At 44.7% G+C, this 26,196-nt stretch overlaps 1 protein-coding gene across 3 annotated transcripts in view; it reads right to left on the bottom strand.

Moving 5' to 3' along the window:
- Positions 1-26,196, bottom strand: part of KIF13B (kinesin family member 13B) — a 253,808-nt gene that overhangs the window by 160,570 nt on the left and 67,042 nt on the right. For all 3 annotated transcript variants that reach the window (XM_075341260.1, XM_075341261.1, XM_075341262.1), the window contains exons 9-13: positions 22,348-22,460; positions 14,276-14,387; positions 13,970-14,182; positions 7,751-7,861; positions 2,412-2,546 (exon numbers count right to left, since the gene is read on the bottom strand). In XM_075341260.1, the coding sequence (XP_075197375.1) occupies positions 2,412-2,546; positions 7,751-7,861; positions 13,970-14,182; positions 14,276-14,387; positions 22,348-22,460 (684 nt within the window). The remainder of the gene's footprint in view (positions 1-2,411; positions 2,547-7,750; positions 7,862-13,969; positions 14,183-14,275; positions 14,388-22,347; positions 22,461-26,196) is intronic.

The following is a 26,196-nucleotide window of genomic DNA, read 5'->3' as shown; positions in this document are numbered from 1 at the left end:
GATTTGGATGTGAAAACTCTCATATTGCAGCTGGGAGTGTGCACTTTCAGCCCATATTATATATAGAATTGTATTTCTGAACATGTTTTTGTAAACAGCTAAAATAACAAAACTTGTGTCACTGTCCAAATATTTCTGGCCCTGACTGTATTTAGTTAATAAATGGATAATGGATAATAAAATGCAACAATAAAAATAAAATAAGAAAAATATAACTAGAGGGGATAAAAATAAAATAATGAAAAGCAATAATTTAAAAGAAACAAAAAAAGAACAAATGTGTAGAGGGGGGGGTGAGGGGCCTAAAGCTGCACCAACAAAAGAGCAATACTTTTTTAATCTAATAGTTCAGAAATAATGCTAATACTGATCATCTTGTCTGTGTTTCTGGATTACAGAAATTCCACAACATATAGAAAGTTTACATATTGTTATGAGGTTCTGATAAAATATCAAATTAGAAAAATTACACTGAACTAATCTTGCTAAACTTTAATACTCCTTAAAAATGGCCGATCTCTTCCCACAGAGACACATTACACAGGACAATGAAATATTGGGAGATTCCAGGATCACACATTCCACAAATGCTTCGTGCACAAGAATGAAGATATGTAAATACCTGCCGAGTGGGATTTTTGACATATTTCTATGTGAACAAATTTGCCAGAAATACAAAGTGTGTAAATAACAAAAATACCTTCATATCACAGTAAAACAATCTAGAAAAACAAATCTATTTTAAAATAAAAAAAAAAAAAAAAAAGGATTCATAAGGCAACTGTGCAAAAGTTATAAACAGGAGCGGAAAAATGCTGCAGAGTAATAAGCTTTCAAATATAGAAGAGTTAATAGTACATAATAATAATAGTACATAGGGGCAGAATTATAGTAGTTATATTCTTGCACATAGGAGGCAGTATTATAGTAGTTATGGTCTTGTACATAGGGGGCAGTATTATAGTAGTTATATTCTTGTACATAGGGGGCAGAATTATAGTAGTTATATTCTTGTACATAGGGGCAGTATTATTGTAGTTATATTCTTGTACATAGGGGCAGTATTATAGTAGTTATATTCTTGCACATAGGAGGCAGTATTATAGTAGTTATATTCTTGTACATAGGGGCAGTATTATAGTAGTTATATTCTTGTACATAGGGGGCAGTATTATAGTAGTTATATTCTTGTACATAGGGGGCAGTATTATAGTAGTTATATTCTTGTACATAGGGGGCAGAATTATAGTAGTTATATTCTTGTACATAGGGGCAGTATTATAGTAGTTATATTCTTGTACATAGGGGGCAGAATTATAGTAGTTCTATTCTTGTACATAGGGGGCAGTATTATAGTAGTTATATTCTTGTACATAGGGAGCAGTATTATAGTAGTTATATTCTTGTACATAGGGGGCAGTATTATAGTAGTTATATTCTTGTACATAGGGAGCAGTATTATAGTAGTTATATTCTTGTACATAGGGGGCAGTATTATAGTAGTTATATTCTTGTACATAGGGAGCAGTATTATAGTAGTTATATTCTTGTACATAGGGGGCAGTATTATAGTAGTTATATTCTTGTACATAGGGGCAGTATTATAGTAGTTATATTCTTGTACATAGGGGGCAGAATTATAGTAGTTCTATTCTTGTACATAGGGGGCAGTATTATAGTAGTTATATTCTTGTACATAGGGAGCAGTATTATAGTAGTTATATTCTTGTACATAGGGGGCAGTATTATAGTAGTTATATTCTTGTACATAGGGAGCAGTATTATAGTAGTTATATTCTTGTACATAGGGGGCAGTATTATAGTAGTTATATTCTTGTACATAGGAGGCAGTATTATAGTAGTTATATTCTTGTACATAGGGGGCAGTATTACAGTAGTTCTATTCTTGTACATAGGGGCAGTATTATAGTAGTTATATTCTTGTACATAGGAGCAGTATTATAGTAGTTATATTCTTGTACATAGGAGCAGTATTATAGTAGTTATATTCTTGCACATAGGGGGCAGTATTATAGTAGTTATATTCTTGCACATAGGGGGCAGTATTATAGTAGTTATATTCTTGTATATAGGGGCAGTATTATAATGTGTATGAATGACTTTAAAGTATTTAGAAAAACTGAATAGGCTTTAAGGGCAGTGAAGTAACAGCTTGTTCCTTAGTTTGTGGCCCTATGCCTTTGCTCATTTCTCTTCTTTCATTTCTTACACATGACATGTTCCGCACACACAATAATGGGCCGGTATAATGGCGAGATCTGGTGATAGAAGTTAGGAGCCAATATACAATGTTCTCCCGGCATGTCCTCTGTATATAAGACGCAGCCCCTACACGGATTATACGATATACCTGTAATGTCCCCATCAGACATACTGCCTCGGTTCCTCACCTTGAGATAATACACCAGGAGCTCGTTGAGTGCGGGGTCTGCATTTAAATTAACTAAGAAACATTTATTATCTCCGACTTTAATCCCAGAGGACTGGAGTGAGATGCCGAGACTCTCCAGCTGCTTCTGACGCTCCTGTAATGGAAGGGGGAAAAAAAAAAGCCAAAATGAAACGGAAACACAAATACAAACATCGGGGAGAACGACAGCAACAACCTGGGTAAAAAATGACTTAGCAGGGTGCGGTGCCAAAAAGAGTCACAGCAATCGGGCGGTTAAAGAGGCAGGATCCCAGTATGGAGGGAGGAATGCTCATGACAACCACTGTGCAACCCTACAGTGCAGGGAGCCTTTATTACAGTTCAGGCCATGAGCAGCAGATGGCGCTGTGGAGCTTCGTAAAAGCAATGTGAACGGGTGCAGGAGAGAAAAGTCATGGCAAATAATCAGATCTTAGGTAACAAAGTCCTAATATAGAAATGGTAGTGATTGGCTAATAAATAATTTTATTGATTTATATAGCGCTTACATATTCCGCAGCACTTTACATGCATTGGCAACACTGTCCCCATTGGGGCTCACAATCTAGAGTCTCTATCAGTATGTCTTTGGAGTGTGGGAGGAAACCGGAGAACCCGGGAGAAACCCACGCAAACACGGGGAGAACATACAAACTCCTTGCAGGTGGTGTCCTTGGTGGGATTTGAACCCTGGACCCCAGCGCTGCAAGACCGCAGTGCTAACCACTGAGCCACCACAAGACTAAAGTGCTAACCACTGAGCCACCACAAGACTAAAGTGCTAACCACTGAGCCACCACAAGACTAAAGTGCTAACCACTGAGCCACCACAAGACTAAAGTGCTAACCACTGAGCCACCACAAGACTAAAGTGCTAACCACTGAGCCACCACAAGACTAAAGTGCTAACCACTGAGCCACCACAAGACTAAAGTGCTAACCACTGAGCCACCACAAGACCGCAGTGCTAACCACTGAGCCACCACAAGACCGCAGTGCTAACCACTGAGCCACCACAAGACCGCAGTGCTAACCACTGAGCCACCACAAGACCGCAGTGCTAACCACTGAGCCACCACAAGACCGCAGTGCTAACCACTGAGCCACCACAAGACCGCAGTGCTAACCACTGAGCCACCACAAGACCGCAGTGCTAACCACTGAGCCACCACAAGACCGCAGTGCTAACCACTGAGCCACCACAAGACCGCAGTGCTAACCACTGAGCCACCACAAGACCGCAGTGCTAACCACTGAGCCACCACAAGACCGCAGTGCTAACCACTGAGCCACCACAAGACCGCAGTGCTAACCACTGAGCCACCACAAGACCGCAGTGCTAACCACTGAGCCACCACAAGACCGCAGTGCTAACCACTGAGCCACCACAAGACTAAAGTGCTAACCACTGAGCCACCACAAGACTGAAGTGCTAACCACTGAGCCACCGTGCCGCTAATAAAGAATATGATCCGCCTTTATGTATTTGATCTTTGATAAACTTTACATGTTTAAAGGGTCATTCACCCGCTCCACCTTTTGGGTATTGTTGGATAGAGGTTGTAAAAACAAGCACTTTTTTTTTTTTTAAGTTTACAGTTTATTAAAAATTCCAACCATTCTTGAGATACTTACACTTTTTTGTTTACATCTCGTTTCCTAGGAGACCGACCACCGCTGCCGTCTAAGCTTGTAAGAACTCTGCCATAGCTGGCCGTGCCTGCAAGCTCAATAGTAACGAGTTTGCGTGCACGGTGGAAATCTGGTCACCACTGCTAGACAGCAAGGGTGGTCGGTCACCTAGGCAGCAAGCTGCAAATGAAAAAAGGTCTTAAAAAAAAGGCCCAAAAAGTTTAACAGTAAACTCCAAAAGTGCTTGTTTTTATATTCACTACGAACAATGCCCATCAGTGAAGATGGAAATAACCATTTAACTCCTTAAGGGCCGGGGGATTTGGAGGTTTTGGCGCTTTCATTTTTCCTCCCCTTATTCTAATTGCTGTAACTTTTTTTTCATTTTTCCGTCCACAGACATATAATGGCTTGTTTTTGTAGTTGTGAATAACGTCATCATCCATTTTATTATGGGAAGTACTGGAAGTTGTATAAAAAAAAAAAATAAATTAATTATTAAATTAATTAAAAAATAAAAAGAAAAAAATCCAAATGTAGTGAAATTGCAAACAAAAGTGCAAATCTGCATTTAGTTATTTATTTATTTTTATCTACAGCATTTATTTTACCATAAAAATGACCTGGCAATATGATTTTCCAGGTCAGTACACCTAACATGCGCAGGACCTCAATGCCGGTGAGTGTGGATGACGTAGGACACATCATGCACCCCGGCTTCAGAAGAAGGAGGATAAAGATGGCCGAAAGAGGAGGCACCGCACCCGGAGAACGGAGACACCCATCCGACCAGTCTGCACTGCACGGCCCCCTTAGGTGAGTATTATAAAGTGATATTTACCTTCTACACAGTGGCCTGAGCTCTTATATAAAGCGTGTTAGAAACCTGTATATAAAAGCCAAATGGTGGTGGCCGCAGCTTATAGTCACCAAATCTGGTGACAGGTTCCCTTTAAGTAGTGAAAAAAAGAAAAAAAAAATCTGAAATTTGTAAATCAAGAAAAAAAGAAAAACACCAATGACTTGGTAACAACTCTCCAGGTCATTACTTACAGCAAAGATGGAGCTGCAGTTGCACATTTCTCAGGCCAAAAACTATTACTCCAGCAGGATCCAGCTAAGCCCCCACTAAGTGGAGGCATCACAGGTGCAGGAGGAGCAAATCACACACACACACCTCCAAAACAGAGGGGGCGATTGCTGGCTGTTAAAACTGTATCCTATTGCAAGCCATCAGTGTGCAGCTTTACCAGCCAGCAATCGCACCCTCCATGTTTTGGAGGGGTGTGTGTGTGTGATTGGCTCCTCCTGCACCTGTGATGCCTCCACCTAGTGGGGCTTAGCTGTATCCTGCTGGAGTAGTAGTTTTTGGCCTGAGTAATGTACAACTACAGCTACAACTTTGCTGAAATTATATTTTATTCCTCTTTTTTGTAGTTTTTTTTTTTTTTTTAACTCTCCAGGTCAGTACAATTACCTTGATAGCAAACTTGTTCTTTTTTTTACAATTTTTTTTTTTTTTTGTGGTTAAATAAAATCTGAACTTTCTTAAAATGAGATTTGTGTGACAATTTTCTCAGATCCATAACTATATATGTATTGTCTTTTTTTTTTTTAGTGGTAGTCTGCATTATGTGTCGCTTTTTATTGCATCTTTCGTGAGGCCGATGGGGTGACTGAAAGAAATGCCAATATTGCTGTTTTTCAGTCACCCCATCGGCCTCGCGAAAGATCCAATAAAAAGCGACGCAATGCAGACTACCACTAAATTTTGATTAATCAAATAAAGCAAGAGCTTTGTGGGCAATCAAATACGTTTGGTTTTTTTTTTTAACTATACTTTTGGAAACTTTTTTTTTTTTTTTTATTTAAGGGATACTGTTAAGGTTTCCCTATAAAAGCCATTTCTATTACATTCTTCAGCCTCTTGATACATCCCTAGTATGTCCTCTATACCTCCCGCAGTAGCACTCGGTCAACTTCAAAGCTTTTTTCTCTTTAAAAAGGTATACAACGTTTTCCAGGGAACACAGGTGGAGACCGTTCACCGTGCAATCATCCAACACTATTGTCTTCAGTGGACGTCCATGTGTTTTGAATTCTCCGCTCACCAGCACACTTTTTTTTTTTTTTGCAAAATATACCAAACTGTTGATTTGGCCGCTCCTAAGATTTCTGCTCTCTGACGGATTTCTTCCTTTTCAGCCTAATGATATACTGTTTCTTCTCCATTGAGAGCTCCTGTGACCACATGTTGTGGGTTCACAGCAACAGCTTCCAAATGCAAATGCTGTGCCTGGAATCAGCTCCAGACCTTCTACCGGCCTAAATGATAATGGATTAAAGGAATTGCCCATGCAGCCCAGTAACAAGCTTTTGAGATAATTGTCCAATTACTTTTGTTCCCTTTAAAAAGAGGCAGCTACATATTAATAAAGAGCTGTAATTTCTAAACCCTTCCTCCAATTAGGATGTAAATTCCCTCACATTAAGGCTGAAGGTCGGCACTTTCAGCCCATATTGAATTATATATGTTGAATAGGTTTTGCTAAAATTCCAAAATTTGTGTCACCATCCAAATATTTCTGGACCTAACTGTACATGTAAGTCATATTTCGGGAAGGAGGTAAATTCTATGGGAGAGGCACAGAACGACGGAGAAGCTAATGGGGTTGTTACCTTCACGACAGAAGCATAATATACAGTATGTCTTTTACTTCTAAACGAACATGAGTTGAAAAAATTAAAAAAATAAAAATAATAATAATAAATAATAATAATAATAATAATATAAATATATTAAAATAAAATAGTAAAAAAAATAAAATAGCAATAGTTAAAATAAAAAAGAAAAATAAAACAAAATATTTATAATTTGTTATTTTATATTTTCTGTTTTATTTTTATTTTAATTATTGCTATTGTTTTATTTTTAAATTGAGTTAGTTTACCATTTTATTATTATTATTATTATTATTACTATTGTTCTTTATTTTGTATTCATTATTACTATTATATATAATAATATTTTTAAAATTGGTGTTATTTTTTTAGTTTTATTTTAATGATTATATTTTTTTATTACTTTTTAGTTAGTTTTTATTATTTTATGTATTGTTGTTTTTTGTTTTATTTATAATTAAAATAATAATAAAACAATAATATTTTAAAGTTTTTATTTTAGTTTGTTTAATTTTTTATTTTAATAATTGTTTTATTTTTTAGTTAGTTTATTACAATTTTATTTTTTATTACATTATTATTGTTTTTTATTTTATTTATCATTACTATTTAATAATAGTAATGATAAATAAATGAGAACAATAATATTTTTAAAATTAGTGTTATTTTTTGAGTTTTATTTTAATTATTGTTTTTATTTTTTAGTTAGTTTATTACTATTTTATATTTTATCATTATTACTATATTAATAATAGTAATAATGATAAAAAATAAAAAAATAAAATAAATAATGATGATGATGACAACAACAACAACAACAACAACAACAACAACAACAACAACAACAACAACAACAACAACAACAACAACAACAACAACAACAACAACAAATGTTCTGAAGAAATCACAAAAAAAATCTTAAAAAAAAGAAAAGCTGCTGCAGGTGCCTTTTATCTTGTGGGCTGCCCATCAACCTCACACCATAGGTCTCCCCGTCCATCTAACCTGAGCGATTTCCTCAGTCTTGCGCAGCTTCTCCTCCCAGGTAACAGTCATTTCTTGGATGAGCTTCTCGGACTCCTGTAACCGTTCCTTCAGTTCAGGCGCTTTCATGGACTAAAGAGAAAAAGAAGAGAATAAATTACACGCTCGCTCCGCATTAATGACCCGTGTTGGATTGCATGTTTAAAGCCTAAAAAAAAAAAATCATGGTTGTCAGCAGCACAGCTCATTTGGAGACAGAACCATCAGATTAAAGGGAATATATCTGCCTGTTTTTACAGATGGCACTAGTGATGGAAATATAGTTACTTTATTCCAATAAAAATGACACCTTTTTTGTACAGATTGGATGTACCAGTCTTGAGACATTTAGGGTGAAAACCATATGCAGATGAGGCTGGACGTGCATTAGGGGCGTGTCAATGCACTTGGGCTGCAGTGACGCCCCCTTCGTGCACTTTCAGCCTGATTTGCATATAGTTTCTACTGTTGATTTCTCATACATGGCACATCGGATCTGTACAAAAAAGGTGGGATTTACAGTATATTGGGGGACAAGCACCTATACAGCAATATCACTACTGCTTTATGAGACCACGGGTCCCTATTAAGAGGCTTTTACACACAGGTTATAGCGGCGGGCGGCACTCAATCTGCTCAAGAACAATGTTAGGCGCCATTATATGGAATATGGAGGAGGATGGGACCACCCATGACTATGGCCGCACACGTCTGTGCGCTCAGTGCTGGGATACTGGCCTCATACAGCTACACGCAGACTTTGTAGTCAATAGCACTTCACTAATCCCAAGAAAGGGGGTCCGGTTGACCATTCTTTGTGAGGGACTTGTATGCATGGCCACATGTGCGCGGAGAGGGGGCGAGGAGCCCCTATTATGCCCGGGATCTGAGGCTCTCTCGCAGACGCCATCTCTGCTTGCGGTTACAGAAAGTCAAGTTTCTTACAAGCCATTATTTTCTGCCAGTGAAGTTCCCACGGGGGATGTCGGAGCTGCCCGATGACAAGCGCACACTCAGCCAATATTCCAGATAAAGAAAAAATTAGAAGTGACCCCGTTTTGGCACAGCTCAAGGCTGCACTGACATTTTGTGACTTTTGTCCAGTTCCTATAAGGTGAGAAGAGACGGGAAGGGACAGGATTAATGTGACGGCTGCTTGTCACATTCATCACAAGCAGTGGCCTTATAGCACAAATCTCACTCCAGCAGGGACCGGAGTAGGACTTCTAGCAAAGGGCACTGTGAGATGCACACCACTCATCTGCTGAGCCTCATTCAGTAAGGTGCTCTTCATAAATCAGGAGCCCGCACCTCACCGTACCCCATCATCAAGACCGCTATGAACCCCCCCCCAGTGTATAGTATCCCCTGTATCCCCCAGTGTATAACATACCGCTCCTCACACCCTTGCCCCCTCCAACAGTGTATAACATCCACCCCCCCCCCAGGTGTATGACATCCGGAACTCCCCCCCCCCAAATGTATAACACACGCCCCCCCCGGTGTATAACATACACCCCCCAGGTGTATAATATCTGGCTCTTCACATCCCCACCCCCCCAAATGTATAACATACACCCCCCAGGTGTATAACATCTGGCCCTTCACATCCCCACCCCCCCAAATGTATAATATTCACCCCCCAGGTGTATAACATCTGGCCCTTCACATCCCCACCCCCCCAAATGTATAACATATACCCCCCCAGGTGTAGAACATCTGGCTCTTCACATCCCCACCCCCCCAAATGTATAATATTCACCCCCCAGGTGAATAACATCTGGCCCTTCACCCCCCCAAATGTATAACATTCACCCCACAGGTGAATAACATCTGGCTCTTCACATCCCCACCCCCCAAATGTATAACATACACCCCCCAGGTGAATAACATCTGGCCCTTCACCCCCCCAGGTGTATAACATTTACCCCCCCAGGTGTATAACATTCACCCCCCCGGTGTATAACATTCACCCCCCAGGTGTATAACATCTGGCCCTTCACCCCCCCACATGTATAACATTCACCCCCCCAGGTGTATAACATCTGGCCCTTCACCCCCCCACATGTATAACATACACCCCCCCCAGGTGTATAACATCTGGCCCTTCACCCCCCCACATGTATAACGTGCACCTCCCCAGGTGTATAACATCTGGCCCTTCACCCCCCCACATGTATAACATTCACCCCCCCAGGTGTATAACATCTGGCCCTTCACCCCCCCACATGTATAACATACACCCCCCCAGGTGTATAACATCTGGCCCTTCACCCCCCCACATGTATAACGTGCACCTCCCCAGGTGTATAACATCTGGCCCTTCACCCCCCCACATGTATAACATGCACCACCCTAGGTGAATAACATCTGGCCCTTCACACACACCCTCACCTCCCAAATGTATAACATAGACCCCCAGGTGTATAACATCTGGCTGCTGACCACCACCATCCCGCCCACTGTGTGTAACAGCTGGACCCCCATGTATAACATCTATCCCCTTGCACCCCTTCCGCAGTGTATAATATATGGCCCCTCACCTCCCCATGGTGTGTAACAGCCATTCCCTTGCCCCTGGTGTATAAACTCCAGCTCCATAGCTGCCTGTGTATAACCTCAAACCACAGTGGCCCCAGTGTATAATAACCAGTCCCAGCACCCGCAGTATAGCACATAGGTGTCCTTGCCCACAGGGTATAACATCCGGCCCCCGCCATGCTGCCTGCCTTTACTACCATGTGACAGAGCAGCCTGTGCTGCAGCGCGTCCTGTGATAGGAGCCACCGGGATAACAAGTGCGTTTCAGATATTTCTTCCTCCTGAATCTTCCCCATCAGCTGTGACATGTTATAGAGAAGTGGAAGGAACCGCAGCAACTCAGGCAACGAAATGGAGACCCCATAATGTTACAGAGCGGGATGGGGGGGCGCCCACTGGGAGCTTCATGGCCGAGCAGCTGCGGCCGTACATCACCAAGCACAATGCCGATCCGTACATCCCCAAGCACAATGCCGATCCGTACATCCCCAAGCACAATGCCGAGCCGTACATCACCAAGCACAATGCCGAGCCGTACATCCCCAAGCACAATGCCGAGCCGTACATCCCCAAGCACAATGCCGAGCCGTACATCACCAAGCACAATGCCGAGCCGCACATCCCCAAGCACAATGCTGAGCCCGTACATCACCAAGCACAATGCCGAGCCGCACATCCCCAAGCACAGTGCCGAGCCGTACATCACCAAGCACAGTGCCGAGCCGTACATCACCAAGCACAATGCCGAGCCGCACATCCCCAAGCACAATGCCGAGCCGTACATCACCAAGCACAATGCCGAGCCGCACATCCCCAAGCACAATGCCGAGCCGCACATCCCCAAGCACAATGCCGAGCCGCACATCCCCAAGCACAATGCCGATCCGCACATCCCCAAGCACAATGCCGAGCCGTACATCACCAAGCACAATGCCGAGCCGTACATCAAGCACAATGCCGAGCCGCACATCCCCAAGCACAATGCCGAGACGCACATCCCCAAGCACAATGCCGAGCCGCACATCCCCAAGCACAATGCCGAGCCGCACATCCCCAAGCACAATGCCGAGCCGCACATCCCCAAGCACAATGCCGAGCCGCACATCCCCAAGCACAATGCCGAGCCATAAATCACCAAGCACAATGCCGAGCCGCACATCCCCAAGCACAATGCCGAGCCGTACATCACCAAGCACAATGCCGAGCCGTACATCACCAAATACAATGCCGAGCCATACATCACCAAGCACAATGCTGAGCCGTACATCACCAAGCACAATGCCGAGCCATACATCACCAAGCACAATGCAGAGCCGTACATCACCAAGCACAATGCCGAGCCGTGCATCACCAAGCACAATGCCGAGCCATGCATCACCAAGCACAATGCCGAGCCATGCATCACCAAGCACAATGCCGAGCCATACATCGACAAGCACAATGCCGAGCATCACCAAGCGTGTATAGGGATTTGTAGGGCCTGTAGGGGGCACTCAAGTGATTATTTTAATTAAATAGGTGCATTTTTCACTTTTGATTGGGGCTTTCAGGGGGAAATTATTACTTTTTTTGGGTGGGGGGGACTGTTACTTAAAAGGGGATACTCAAGGGTATTTGTTGCTTGAAGAGGGCACTTGGGATATTATAACTTTTAAATGAGCATGTCTGGCATTACTACTTGTTAGGTGGCACAGTGGCGGCTTTAGTACTTTCTATGGGACACGATTATTTTTAGAGGCCCCCTGTATCTGGCGCACTATCTTTGCAGCATTAATTGGTGGAGGGGCAATCATTCCACTCCGGAGGAGCAGGTGGGATGGGGAGTTTGTGCAGGTCGGGAATAAATGGGGATGTGGCTGGAAATGTGAGAAGTCAGATGTGTCTACGTGTAATCTCTGCAGAGGAGTTGTGGCTGGAAGAAGTCGTCATGTTGGTCCGGGCCAGATGGAAAAGAAAAAAAAAAGTGCAAGACTCCATCAGAAAGAACGTCATCTGTAGGTCACTACACTGTATATACCTGTACTGCGATCTGTGTAACATGTTCAGCAGGACTGGTATCTACCACAATATGGCGGTAATAGGCTTTTTAATAGCCCTTTTTCTTTTTTTTAGTTTATTAACAGCTTAGTGCATTTCAGTCATTATGCAGTGGTAGGTGTATGGCGGTATTATTGGTATTTTTATAACGTCTGTTTTGTAGAGGTAATGGTCATTATTATGTGCTTACTATATAGTGGTAATGGTAGTGGACATCGTGTAGCGGTATTACTTTGGCCTTTTATAGTAGTAATTTTTGGTAATATTTGTCTTTCTATAGTGTGTTTTTGTGTTAGCAACAGTGGTATACTGTAATTATATAGAGAAGGTCTTATGGGGAGACATAGGCTGTGGGGCTCGGGGGCCCCTGATCTTTTAGGACCCTATTATCACCTCTGGCTGGCGGACTACTTGGTTAGGTTCTTGCATTAATTTAATGTACTATGCATCGTAGCAGGATAATGCAGTTCAGCCCACCAGAGGGCGCTGCAACCTCACACTTGTGTGGGTCTGTGCAACATACGACCCACTTAGGACCCCCTGATGCCATCTCCCATTCTCCCTATATTCAAATTTGTGTCCATCAGACGTGAATACATTTGGAAACTTGAAAGTCGGGACTGGGACAGAGGAGCGCACATCAGCCCCCGCCCCAACGTGCAGCGGCATGATGAGGTCAGCACATCATCACACCGAAGAGGACAAGAGACGTCGGGCACTGGAAAGGGCTCCATGGAGGAGCCGAAGATTAAATGTGGGGGCGGCGGGAGGGGCGGATTGGTGCTAATTATAGTGCACATTATAAGGCAATTAGGGGAGATTGTGAAAAGTGATAGGAATAGCAAGGGACAGTGGGAAGAGGGGAACTTACTGCATAGAGGCAGTGTGGGGGGCTATTATGGAACAGTGAAGGCTGTGGGGGATATTTTGGAGCGGTGCAGGCAGGCTGTGTGCACCAACGGTGGTTCTGCTGCTGCATGTGTGTACTGGTGGTGGTTCTGGAGCAGCATTTGTGTACTGATCATTGAATCATGTACTGACTGATTCTAGCACTGCATTTGTGTACTGATGGTGGTTCTGGTGCTGCATTTATGTACTGTTGGTGATTCTAGTGTTGTACTCATGTACTGATAATGGTTCTGGTGCTACACTCGTGTTGACGTTGGTTCTGATCTTGCACACGTGTGGCAAACCATAATATGCTTCATGGCTGTTAAAACTTAAAAATTCTCAAAACCTAAAAATTTGAGATTATGGAGGAGTATTTAGCAAGATTATGCTCCAAAAACTCAGTTTAAGCTAGAGTGTGCTCAGACTTTTCAAATTTTCCTAAAATACTTAAAACCTGGTTCTTGTGCTGTATTAATGTACTAATGGTGGTTTGGTGATGCATTCATGTAAAAAAAAATAAAAAAAAAAAAAAAAAAATGGAGGCCCTTGGGAATAGTTTAGTATGGCAAAATGGCCCTTGAACCAAAGCATTATGAGCTATACTGAATTTGTAGATGTAATGTGGAAGCTCTGGACACTGAGAATTTCTCATCTCCGAAATCTCAGCATCTTGCACAAGACCTAGAATTCCAAAAAAGCACAAGGAGTAAATACATAAGACGTGGGACTTACCTCAGCCTGCGTCAGCTGATCCCTCAACTTCTCCACCTCCTCGCGCAGTTCCCGGATGATGCGGGCATTGGGGTCCTCATTCACCACAGCATGATTTACTATGTTTTTGGCCCGGTCAGCGTACCGTAGTGTGGAAAGCGTCTCGTCGTAGTTATCGGCCGCGGGGCTGACTGTCGCCACCATGGCCGTCTTGCTGTTTCCACCCAAACTGTCCTGCATTAGGAATGGAGCACGCAAGGTGCCATCAGAAAACAATATCTGGGGAGATTGCAAACATGGGGAGCAGGACAGATACCTTACACTTACCTTCAGCAACCATGTTAATACGGAGTCCCGATACGGAACAAACTTATTTTTATTCTTGCCGGCCCCTTGGTCGGCCAACGCGGAGATGACCAACCCCAGGGTAGTGAGGGACCTAAACAAGAGTAAAGCAAAAGAGAAGAATTACATATACATATAGGAACCCCAAAAGGATGACCCTCAGAATCTAAGCCATGAGACATATAGGAACCCCATAATGATGACCCTCAGAATCTAAGCCATGAGACATATAGGAACCCCATAATGATGACCCTCAGAATCTAAGCCATGAGACAAGTTGTTTTTTTTAAAGCCCAAGGTGTACTTGTCAACATTTGATCCTTCAGAAGGTCCTTTTGGGACGCCCTTCTGTGGTTTAAGGGAACATGTGTGTTCCTCAGAAAACCCTTCTCCTCCACTGTAGCCTAGAAGGAAGACTGGGCTGGCAGCCGGTAGCAAAACAGCTCTACGCCAACTTCAGGCGAGGAGAGGCCGCCTATACCCGAACCCATGCCATCTCCTTGTAGTCAGGGGATTAAGGTAAGGTTGCTTGAATGGCCATCTCTCTACACATGGATGGATAAAGTCACAATTTCGGGCCTTCCATGGAGCCAATTCAGGACTATACCACCTTGGTGCACAACGAACCTGCTCTGATAGCAATTAATCACCTTTTAATGGCCCAATTAGGGGAACCAATAATGAGGGCCAAGTGTTTGTCTGAAGTCTCATTCACCTTTTTCTTGGCAGCTGCAAACAGGTTGGCAATCACCCCATGAATGAGCGAAACACGTGCTTACCGGGCAATTGGATTGTTCATGCCGACATTAAAATGCCCGTCCCATTTTTTCAGGAGATGTGCTATAGATAGCGGCAATATTTCGGCGCGCAGAACGATATTATCAGTCGTTCTGCACGTACAAGTCTGGTCGGACGGACTAGACAGATCCGTAAACCACAGCGGATCGGCAGGTATACAGTGATCCCTCACCTATAGCGGGACTTACGTTCTAGAGACTCCCGTGATAGGTGAAAATCCGAAGTAACGGATTTATATTTATTTTATTATTGTATTTTTCGGTTTATAAGACACAGTTTTACTCCCAAAAATTTGGGAGGAAAGAAGGGAATTTTGTTTACTTACCATAAATTCCTTTTCTTCTAGCTCCAATTGGGAGACCCAGACAATTGGGGTGTATAGCTATGCCTCCGGAGGCCACACAAAGTATTACACTAAAAGTGTAAAGCCCCTCCCCTTCAGCCTATACACCCCCCGTGCTGCCACGGGCTCATCAGTTTTGGTGCAAAAGCCCGAAGGAGGAAAAAATTATAACTGGTTTAAAGTAAATTCAATCCGAAGGAATATCGGAGAACTGAAACCATTTAACATGAACAACATGTGTATACAAAAACAGGGGCGGGTGCTGGGTCTCCCAATTGGAGCTAGAAGAAAAGGAATTTACGGTAAGTAAACAAAATTCCCTTCTTCTTTGTCGCTCCATTGGGAGACCCAGACAATTGGGACGTCCAAAAGCAGTCCCTGGGTGGGTAAATAATACCTCATAATAGAGCCGTAACGGCTCCGTCCTACAGGTGGGCAACTGCCGCCTGAAGGACTCGCCTACCTAGGCTGGCATCTGCCGAAGCATAGGTATGCACCTGATAGTGTTTCGTGAAAGTGTGCAGGCTCGACCAGGTAGCTGCCTGACACACCTGCTGAGCCGTAGCCTGGTGTCGCAAGGCCCAGGACGCTCCCACGGCCCTGGTAGAACGGGCCTTCAGTCCTGAGGGAACCGGAAGCCCCGAGGAACGGTAAGCTTCGGGAATTGGTTCCTTGATCCACCGAGCCAGGGTTGACTTGGAAGCTTGTGTCCCTTTACGCTGGCCAGCGACAAGGACAAAAAGTGCATCCGAGCGGCGCAGGGGCGCCGTACTAGAAATGTAGAGTCTGAGTGCTCTCACCAGATCTAACAAGTGCAAATCCTTTTCACATTGGTGAACTGGATGAGGACAAAACGAGGGTAAGGAGATGTCCCTAGCCTGTCTCATAGTGGCAATGACCTCTTGAGATAATCCTGAAGACGCTAGGATCCAGGACTCAATGGCCACACAGTCAGGTTGAGGGCCGCAGAATTCAGATGGAAAAACGGCCCTTGAGACAGCAAATCTGGTCTGTCTGGCAGTGCCCACGGTTGGCCGACCGTGAGATGCCACAGATCCGGGTACCACGACCTCCTCGGCCAGTCTGGAGCGACGAGGATGACGCGGCGGCAGTCGGCCCTGATCTTGCGTAACACTCTGGGCAACAGTGCCAGAGGAGGAAACACATAAGGAAGCCGAAACTGCGACCAATCCTGAACTAAGGCGTCTGCCGCCAGAGCTCTGTGATCTTGAGATCGAGCCATGAATGTTGGGACCTTGTTGTTGTGCCGTGACGCCATTAGGTCGACGTCCGGCATCCCCCAGCGGCAACAGATCTCCTGAAACACGTCCGGGTGAAGGGACCATTCCCCTGCGTCCATGCCCTGGCGACTGAGAAAGTCTGCTTCCCAGTTTTCTACGCCCGGGATGTGAACTGCGGATATGGTGGATGCTGTGGCTTCCACCCACAGCAGGATCCGCCGGACTTCCTGGAAGGCTTGCCGACTGCGTGTCCCACCTTGGTGGTTGATGTAAGCCACCGCTGTGGAGTTGTCCGACTGAATTCGGATCTGCTTGCCTTCCAGCCACTGCTGGAACGCTTTTAGGGCAAGATACACTGCCCTGATCTCCAGAACATTGATCTGAAGTGAGGACTCTTGCTGAGTCCACGTACCCTGAGCCCTGTGGTGGAGAAAAACCGCTCCCCACCCTGACAGACTCGCGTCCGTCGTGACCACCGCCCAGGATGGGGGTAGGAAGGATTTCCCCTTCGATAATGAGGTGGAAAGAAGCCACCACCGAAGGGAAGCTTTGGTTGCCTGAGAGAGGGAGACGTTCCTGTCTAGGGACGTCGGCATCCTGTCCCACTTGCGTAGGATGTCCCATTGAAGTGGACGCAGGTGAAACTGCGCGAAAGGGACTGCTTCCATTGCTGCCACCATCTTCCCCAGGAAGTGCATGAGGCGCCTCAAGGGGTGTGACCGACCTTGAAGGAGAGATTGCACCCCTGTCTGTAGTGAACGCTGTTTGTCCAGCGGAAGCTTCACTATCGCTGGAAGAGTATGAAACTCCATGCCAAGATATGTCAGCGATTGGACCGGTGTCAGATTTGACTTTGGAAAATTGATGATCCACCCGAAACTCTGGAGAATCTCCAGAGTAACGTCGAGGCTGTGTTGGCATGCCTCTTGAGAGGGTGCCTTGACCAGCAGATCGTCTAAGTAAGGTATCACTGAGTGACCCTGAGAGTGGAGGACCGCAACTACTGTAGCCATGACCTTGGTGAAAACCCTTGGGGCTGTCGCCAGGCCGAACGGCAGTGCCGCGAACTGAAGGTGTTCGTCTCCTATGGCGAAGCGCAAGAAGCGCTGATGCTCTGGAGCAATTGGTACGTGGAGATAAGCATCCTTGATATCGATCGATGCTAGGAAATCTCCTTGGGACATTGAGGCGATGACGGAGCGGAGGGATTCCATCCGGAACCGCCTGGTCCTTACGTGTTTGTTGAGCAGTTTTAGGTCCAAAACAGGACGGAAGGACCCGTCCTTCTTTGGAACCACAAACAGGTTGGAGTAGAACCCGTGACCCTGTTGCTGAAGAGGAACCGGGACCACCACTCCTTCTGTCTTCAGAATGCCCACCGCCTGCAGAAGAGCCTCGGCTCGCTCGGGAGGCGGAGATGTTCTGAAGAATCGAGTCGGAGGACGAGAGCTGAACTCTATCCTGTAACCGTGAGACAAAATGTCTCTCACCCAACGGTCTTTTACTTGTGGCAGCCAGGTGTCGCAAAAGCGGGAGAGCCTGCCACCGACCGAGGATGCGGTGTGAGGAGGCCGTAAGTCATGAGGAAGCCGCCTTAGTAGCGGCACCTCCGGCGGTCTTTTTAGGGCGTGATTTAGACCGCCATGCGTCGGAGTTCCTCTGATCCTTCTGCGGCCTTTTGGACGAGGAGAATTGGGACCTGCCCGCACTCCGAAAGGACCGAAACCTCGACTGTCCCCTCCTCTGTTGGGGTGTTTTTGGTTTGGCCTGGGGTAAGGATGTTTCCTTTCCCTTGGATTGTTTGATGATTTCATCCAATCTCTCACCAAACAAACGGTCGCCAGAAAATGGCAATCCAGTTAAGCACTTTTTGGAAGCCGAATCTGCCTTCCATTCCCGCAGCCACAAGGCCCTGCGTATTGCCACCGAATTGTCGGCTGCAACCGCCGTACGGCTCGCAGAGTCCAGGACAGCATTAATAGCGTAGGACGCAAATGCCGACGTTTGAGAGGTTATGGACGCCACCTACGGCGCAGACGTACGTGTGAGTGCGTCAATTTGCGCCTGACCAGCTGAGATAGCTTGGAGTGCCCATACGGCTGCGAATGCTGGAGCAAAAGACGCGCCGATAGCTTCATAGATGGATTTCAACCAGAGCTCCATCTGTCTGTCAGTGGCATCCTTGAGTGAAGCTCCATCTTCCACTGCAACTATGGATCTAGCCGCAAGTCTGGAGATTGGAGGATCCACCTTGGGACACTGAGTCCAGCCCTTGACCACGTCAGGGGGGAAAGGGTAACGTGTATCCTTAAGGCGCTTGGAAAAACGCTTATCTGGACAAGCTCGGTGTTTCTGGACTGCCTCTCTGAAGTCAGAGTGGTCCAGAAACATACTCTTTGTACGCTTGGGAAACCTGAAACGGAATTTCTCCTGCTGAGAGGCTGAATCCTCCACTGGAGGAGCTGAGGGAGAAATATCCAACATTTCATTGATGGACGCAATAAGATCATTCACTATGGCGTCCCCATCAGGAGTATCAAGGTAGAGAGCGGCTTCAGGATCAGAATCAGCTACCTCCGCTTCATCATACAGAGAGTCCTCTCGCTGAGACCCTGAACATTGTGATGATGTCGAGGGGATATCATAGCGAGCTCGCTTAATCGGTCTGGGGCTGCGGTCCGTGTCAGAGACCTCACCCTGGGATCCATGAGACACCCCGGGAGGACATTGCTGTTCCAACTGAGGGGGACCAGGGGGCAATGATTCCACAGTGTCCCTGGCTTGAGATGCCGGCCTGGACTGCAAGGCTTGTAATATCTTAGCCATAGTCTCAGAAAGTCTTTCAGTAAAAACTGCAAACTCCGTCCCTGTCACCTGGACAGTGTTAACAGGTGGTTCTCCCTGGGCCGCCCCTCCGGCTGAGAAAGTGCCACAGGGGCCGAGCATTGCACACAATGAGGGTCAGTGGAACCTGCCGGCAGTATAGCCGTACATGCTGCACAGGCAGCATAGTAAGTCTGTGCTTTGGCACCCTTGCTATTTGTGGACGACATGCTGTTGTCTCCTCTGAGCAATACAGGAGGGTATATAGACAAAAATCAACAGTGCACCATACAGTGTAAAGTATAGTCTATAATCATATAATCTATAAGTACACTTCTGCACTAGTGGGGCCAGCACCACAGGTGCTGCTTATCGCCTGCGCAAAGCGGTTGTGTGGGCACCAGAAATCCTGCCTGGGTCTCCCTGAGCTTGTCTCCCCTCTCCAGCGTTAGCAGAGCTGAGAGGAATGGCTGCCGGCGTCCTGAGGAGAGGAGGGAGCCGTGGGCGTGACCCAGAAAAGTGCGGGAACTGGTGCCCCACTGTGCAGAGTGAGGGGGGTGGAGTATGCAAAGCATGCTCCAGCCCTCAGTGCTGCCGTCCTGTACAGCGTCTCGCCCTTCCCCTGATTGACAGGGCTGGGGGCGGGAAGAAAACGAGACTAGGCCGCAAAAGCCGGGGACTCGAGTTATAAGCGCGGCCGCCGTATAAGCGCGGTCGACGCGGAAGTCCCCGGCGCACTAACAGTCCCAGCCGCGCCGCAGTGATAACCATGGCAGCGGCGGTCAGCGCGGCAGTCCCCCTACACGAACACACTCAGCGACGCTGAAGTGTGTAATGGCACAAACGCAGTCAGCGCTGCTGTCCCCGGTGCACTAGCACACCCAGCAATGCTGGAGTGTTGCTGTGCGCGGTCCCCACGGGGACACAGAGTACCTCAAAGTAGCAGGGCCATGTCCCTGAACGATACTCGGCTCCTATCCAGCATGGTCCTCAGGAGCTGTGGATGGAGCACGGTCTCCTGTGCCTGGAGACCGAAAGGATCCCACTTCACCCAGAGCCCTAATTGAGGGATGGGGAAGGAAAGCAGCATGTGGGCTCCAGCCTCCGTACCCGCAATGGATACCTCAACCTTAACAACACCGCCGACAAGAGTGGGGTGAGAAGGGAGCATGCTGGGGGCCCTGTTATGGGCCCTCTTTTCTTCCATCCGACATAGTCAGCAGCTGCTGCTGACTAAGCTGTGGAGCTATGCGTACATGTCTGACCTCCTTCGCACAAAGCATAAAAACTGATGAGCCCGTGGCAGCACGGGGGGTGTATAGGCTGAAGGGGAGGGGCGTTACACTTTTAGTGTAATACTTTGTGTGGCCTCCGGAGGCAGCTATACACCCCAATTGTCTGGGTCTCCCAATGGAGCGACAAAGAAATAAGGAGTGCATCTTACAAGCCCAATATAGCTTACCGGGGGGGGGTGGAGAATGGTCACAGCAGGCAGGGGCAATACTGCGGGCGGTGCTAATGTGAGGCAGGGGCCATCCTGACAATGTTGGCGGTGAGGGCTTTAAATAATGGCGCCCTGAGTCAGTACTTGCGCAGATTTTTCGGCTACAGATCTCATCTGCGCACGCACCATCTCCGTGCTCCATTTTCCTTAAGTCCACAGCTGGGAGATCAATGGGCCGGAGTCAGCGCATGTGCAGATTGAGCTCTCGGCTCAAGATCTCATCTGTGCATGCTCCGCTTCCGACCCACTGATGTCCCAGCTGCAGACTTAAGGAAAATGGCGCCCGGAGGTGCCGCGTGCGCAGATGAGATCGTGAGCCGAGAGCTCAATCTACACATGCGCCGACTCCGGCCCACTGATCTCCCCCTAAGGAAAATGGAGCCCGGAGGTGCTGCGTGCGCAGATGAGATCGTGAGCCGAGAGCTCAATCTGCACATGCGCTGACTCCGGCCCACTGATCTCCCCTTAAGGAAAATGGAGCCCGGAGGAGCCGCGTGCGCAGATGAGATCTTGAGCCGAGAGCTCAATCTGCACATGTGCCGACTCCGGCCCACCGATCTCCCCTTAAAGAAAATGGAACCCAGAGGTGCCGCATGCGCAGATGAGATCTCAGCTTGTCATTGAGCAGACAGCTCAGACTGCGCACGTGCCGAATACGGGCGTCATTTCTTTGAAGCAGTTTCTGTGATACCCGCCGCACCGCCCACAGCATCGTCCTACTCCACCACTGCCCCTGCCTCCTGTGACCCCGCTCCACCACCACTGCCCTTCCAACCCTGTAAAACACCATCGGTTTATAAAACGGACCCTATATTTTTTTTTTCCTCTAAATTTGGGGTGAGTCTTACAAAACGAACCTGCGATACAGTGAACAGTGAAACCGTAATAAGTAAACCGCGATTTAGCGATGGTCGACCATGTCCAATCAGTTGTAAGATATAAAAGGTTACTGGGAAACACCTGGTTAAAGACACTGTGGCCATAAGAATGCACCAGAGGCTAGAATGACAAACTGACTGCGGAAGTGTCCGTAAATACTGCACCAGGCGGATCAGGATGACCAGACCTATCCGTTCCTCCCATGCATGGTGGCTAGACATACTGTAGCTGTGGATATACATATTTTTTGGGATAAGTGTTGGCTGCTCCCTTGGAATAGCTCTTCAGCATCTGTTCTATGGCGTGGCGCCTCGGCATTGTGAGTAAACCAGCTACACGGGAGATTAAGCGTGCACAGTGCGCGCTGAGCACACGGTTACCTCTGAATAGACGCAGCATTATAGGAGACACTTGACATAATTAGCCCCGGCCCCGCACACAGGCGGCAGGTGCTGCGTACACTCACTTGTTAATATTGCTCCCTTCTTTCAGTCGTTCCCCGGCTGCTCCAGTCTTTGTGGCTCGCTCGCTTCCAGCTAAATCTACCAGGCTCAGCTTACTCACTTTCTCACCTGAGGTCTGGAAAAAAAAAAAAAAGAAAACCATAGATATTAAATCACCGGTGTCGCCAATCATGCACATACTTCATCTTTACAGCATTTATGTCAGAAAATGTGCAACATTCTGCTGAAAAATTTAGGAAATAAAACAAAAAACATTCTTTCATTAGCCTTCAACCCTGGACAATTTTTCATTATTATTTTTTATTTTTTTTTTGCTCCCCTTGTTTTATTTTTCAGTCAATCTTGCCATATGAGGGCTTGTTTTTTGAGGGACGAGCTGTACTTTTAAATAATTAAACCATACGTTTTACCATATAGTGTACTGGAAAACGTAAAAAAAAAAAAAATTCCAAGTGCAGAAAAAGTACAGAAAGTGCGATTGCATAATTGTTTTTGGGATATTTTATTTACCATGTTCACTATATGGTAAAACTGATGTGTCGGTGTGATGCTTTAGGTTGGTACAAGTTTATAGACCCCAAACAAGAATAGGTTTACTTTTATCTAAGGGGTTAAAAAAAAAAAAAAAAACACTCACAAGTTTGTCCTAAAAAAGTGGTGCACTTTTTGCGCCATTTTTCACGATCTGTAGCGTTCTCATTTTTTGGGATCTGGGGCTCAGTGATGGCTTATTGTTTGTGTCTCGAGCTTATGTTTTCAATGGTACCATATTTGCGCAAATGCTACGTTTTGATCGCCTGTTATTGCATTTTGTGCAAAATTTGCGGCGAATAAAAAAAATGTAATTTTGGCATTTGGAATTTTTTTTCCCGCTACGCCATTTACCGATCAAATTAATTGATTTTACATTTTGATAGATTGGGCATTCCTGAACGTGGCGATACCAAATATGTATATATTTTTTATTTAATTTTTTTAACAGTTTAATTTTTAATAGGGTAGATGATTTGAACTTTTAGGTTTATTTTTTTTTTAGATTTTCTTAAAACTTTTTTTTTTTAATTTTTTTTTATTTTTCTAGTCTCCTTAGGGGACTACAAAGACCGTCTGATCGCTCATTCATTTCTGTTGATCACAGCTACACAGTTGAGATCACCAGAAATGCTCATGTCTTGTAACAGGCAGCACAATGTAACAGGACGGCTGTTACAGGAAATGAGTCATGTGAGTTACAGGAGTCATCACATGACCCTGTACTACTATCGGCTCACAGTGATCACGTCACGGCACCGATGGAGCTGGGTAAGTGCATGTTTATCGTAGCGGGCATTTAAACTGCGCTGTCATTTTTTGATAGCGCAATTTAAAGGATTAACCGGCACGGGTGGGTCGCAGATCCACCTGTGCCTGCGAGGCATACATGTCTGCTGTACAAATCAGCAGACATGTGCGGGGATCACTACCGGCTGCCCGCAGCAGCCGTAGGTGATTACACCTTGATGGCTTAGGACGTACCAGTACGGGCTGTGGTCGTTAAGGGGTTAAAGTTGCATGTAAACTGGAAAATAATTATTTTTGTCTATACATGTTGCATCAATACCTTACAGAAAGATACACGTTTCACTATAATGTGGCAAAACTTTCTGCAAAAATGCCACACATATATTATTATTCCAGAAAGAGTACTGGAGAACATATGAGCAAAAAAAAGAATATAAAAAAAAAGAAAAATACAAAAACAAAAAAAAAAAAAGCGCAAATTAAAAAGCATAAATGAAAAAGAAAAAAACAAAAAACTAGACAAAAAAAAAAATCAAAAAGCATTAATCATTTTTGTGTGTTTCATTTGCAACACTCTTTTTCTAACGTCTATTGTATAAGGAGCAAATGAAAAATGTGAACAAACATAAAACAGACAAAACGCAAAATAAAAAATAGGGTGCAAATAAAAAAACGTGAAAAATAAATGCAATTATTGCAGATGTGCCTTTTTTGTCTAATTTTTGGTGTTTTCGCCTGTTTTCCCATGTGCGCATGAGCTTTTTGCACAATTTTTGTAACATTTTAGCCAGACGTGAATTGTTCAGTTCAAAAGGCGCAAAATTGAAGATAAAAATAATTCAGTTAATTTTGTGCAAACATCATGAAGTGTCTGCGCCATTTTGAAGAATTTTGAGCAAGTAATGGTAATGAATACCAGAAGGCAAAAGCAAATGTTGAATCGGGCCCATAGAGAGGTCAAAAGTAGAGGTATCTTTTGTTCAGACTTTGCGTTTTTTAAGCGCTTTCGGTAGTAACAAAGCTGCAGATTTTCAGTGGTTTTTTTTTTTTGTTGCGTTTTTGATTTGTCATTTGTCTACAGAGCATGTTTAATAAAGTTAGTTTTAATCACAGCAAAAACGCAACGTGTGAACATACCGTAGATGTTCAGAGACTCCCATTGATAGATAAAATGGAGGGGCACAAAAGCTCAGCCTCGTCATACTGAAAACGGGTGTATAGCAAACCAATTGGTTAGTCAGGTAAACTCAAATTAGGGGTTGAGAAAAAAAAATGTATTTTTTCGCTTTTTATACATGATCTATGACGTAACAGGGACTAAAACACTGGTAAAACCATGTCCAAGTCTGGATTCAGAAGTGTTACTATAGAGAACAGCAGCGTGCAGCACAATATGAACAATACAGCTAAGGATCTGAATGTCCTAAAACTTGACTAGGCCTCGTTTCCCATAGCAACCAATCAGAGCTCAGGTTACATCTCAGAAACTGCCTTAGGAAAATGGAACCTGTACTGTGATTGGTTGCTATGGGAGATAATGCACTTGTAATGAAGGAATAAAGGATTTGGAGAATATAAACACACGGGAACGCCGTATATGTTGCCCTAATGCGATGTTATGAGATATATGGAATGGAGCTATATGCTACTACATAAAGTTGAAGAAAAAAAATGATATAGGTAAATCAATGTGCACCAAAAAAATGGCTGCTGCGGTCAAAATCAGCAAATCCATTCATGTGAATAGACCGCAGCGCTGAGTGATGGCCACCATTGAAGCGCGTTGTTTTGTCTTCACAACTTACACAGTAAATAGGGAAATCCCTCATCACCCGGGATTATCCATGTACTAGATAAGAGGAACACAGGAAACATCAATTACAGACAGGACGGACCCATGTAACGGAAGTGGCCGGCAATAGTCCTAGGTCTAAAGTGGTGTGAAAGGGATAAAATCAGCTATAGGGCCGGAAGATGCCACAAAAGAATGTGTTCTGTAACTAATTATTATTTTGTTTTTAAAAAAAAAAACCAAAAAAAACAAAAAAAAAAAACTTCAAAAGAAATAAAAAAAGTGAAAAAAATAAATAAGCAAAATAAAATTAGGCAAGTAACAGGTAGAAAAAAAAATATATATATATTTTATAAATAAAAATATTTAAAAATACAGTGGAAGAAAATAAAAACATTAGAAATTGATTTTTTAAAGTAACAAATAGAAAAAAATAAAAGCAAAATAAAAATGAAAAAAATTCTAAAAAAAAAAAAACCCATACATACAGAAAAGAGAAGAGAGGATTTGCCACTACAGTTTCCCTAGGTGGGCCACTGCCCTTGGTACATATATAGCCCTCATAATACACTTACAGACCGATATATACTTTTATTTAGGGTTTGCTAGTTTATCTGCTCTATCTCTTGGTCTCCCAGACCCTTGTGACAGTTTCGTATTTACATGTTGCAGTAGTGTTTTATTTCTGCATTTGCATAGCTAAGCCCATCGATCTATATGTTATACCATACTAGAAAGCACAACTTATTTTTTTTTTAGCTGTGTTTTTGAGCTAAAA

Source organism: Anomaloglossus baeobatrachus, chromosome 3 (assembly GCF_048569485.1).
Source record: "Anomaloglossus baeobatrachus isolate aAnoBae1 chromosome 3, aAnoBae1.hap1, whole genome shotgun sequence".
NCBI classification, from domain to species: Eukaryota; Metazoa; Chordata; class Amphibia; order Anura; family Aromobatidae; genus Anomaloglossus; species Anomaloglossus baeobatrachus.
This window is presented reverse-complemented; position numbering and strand designations above follow the sequence as displayed.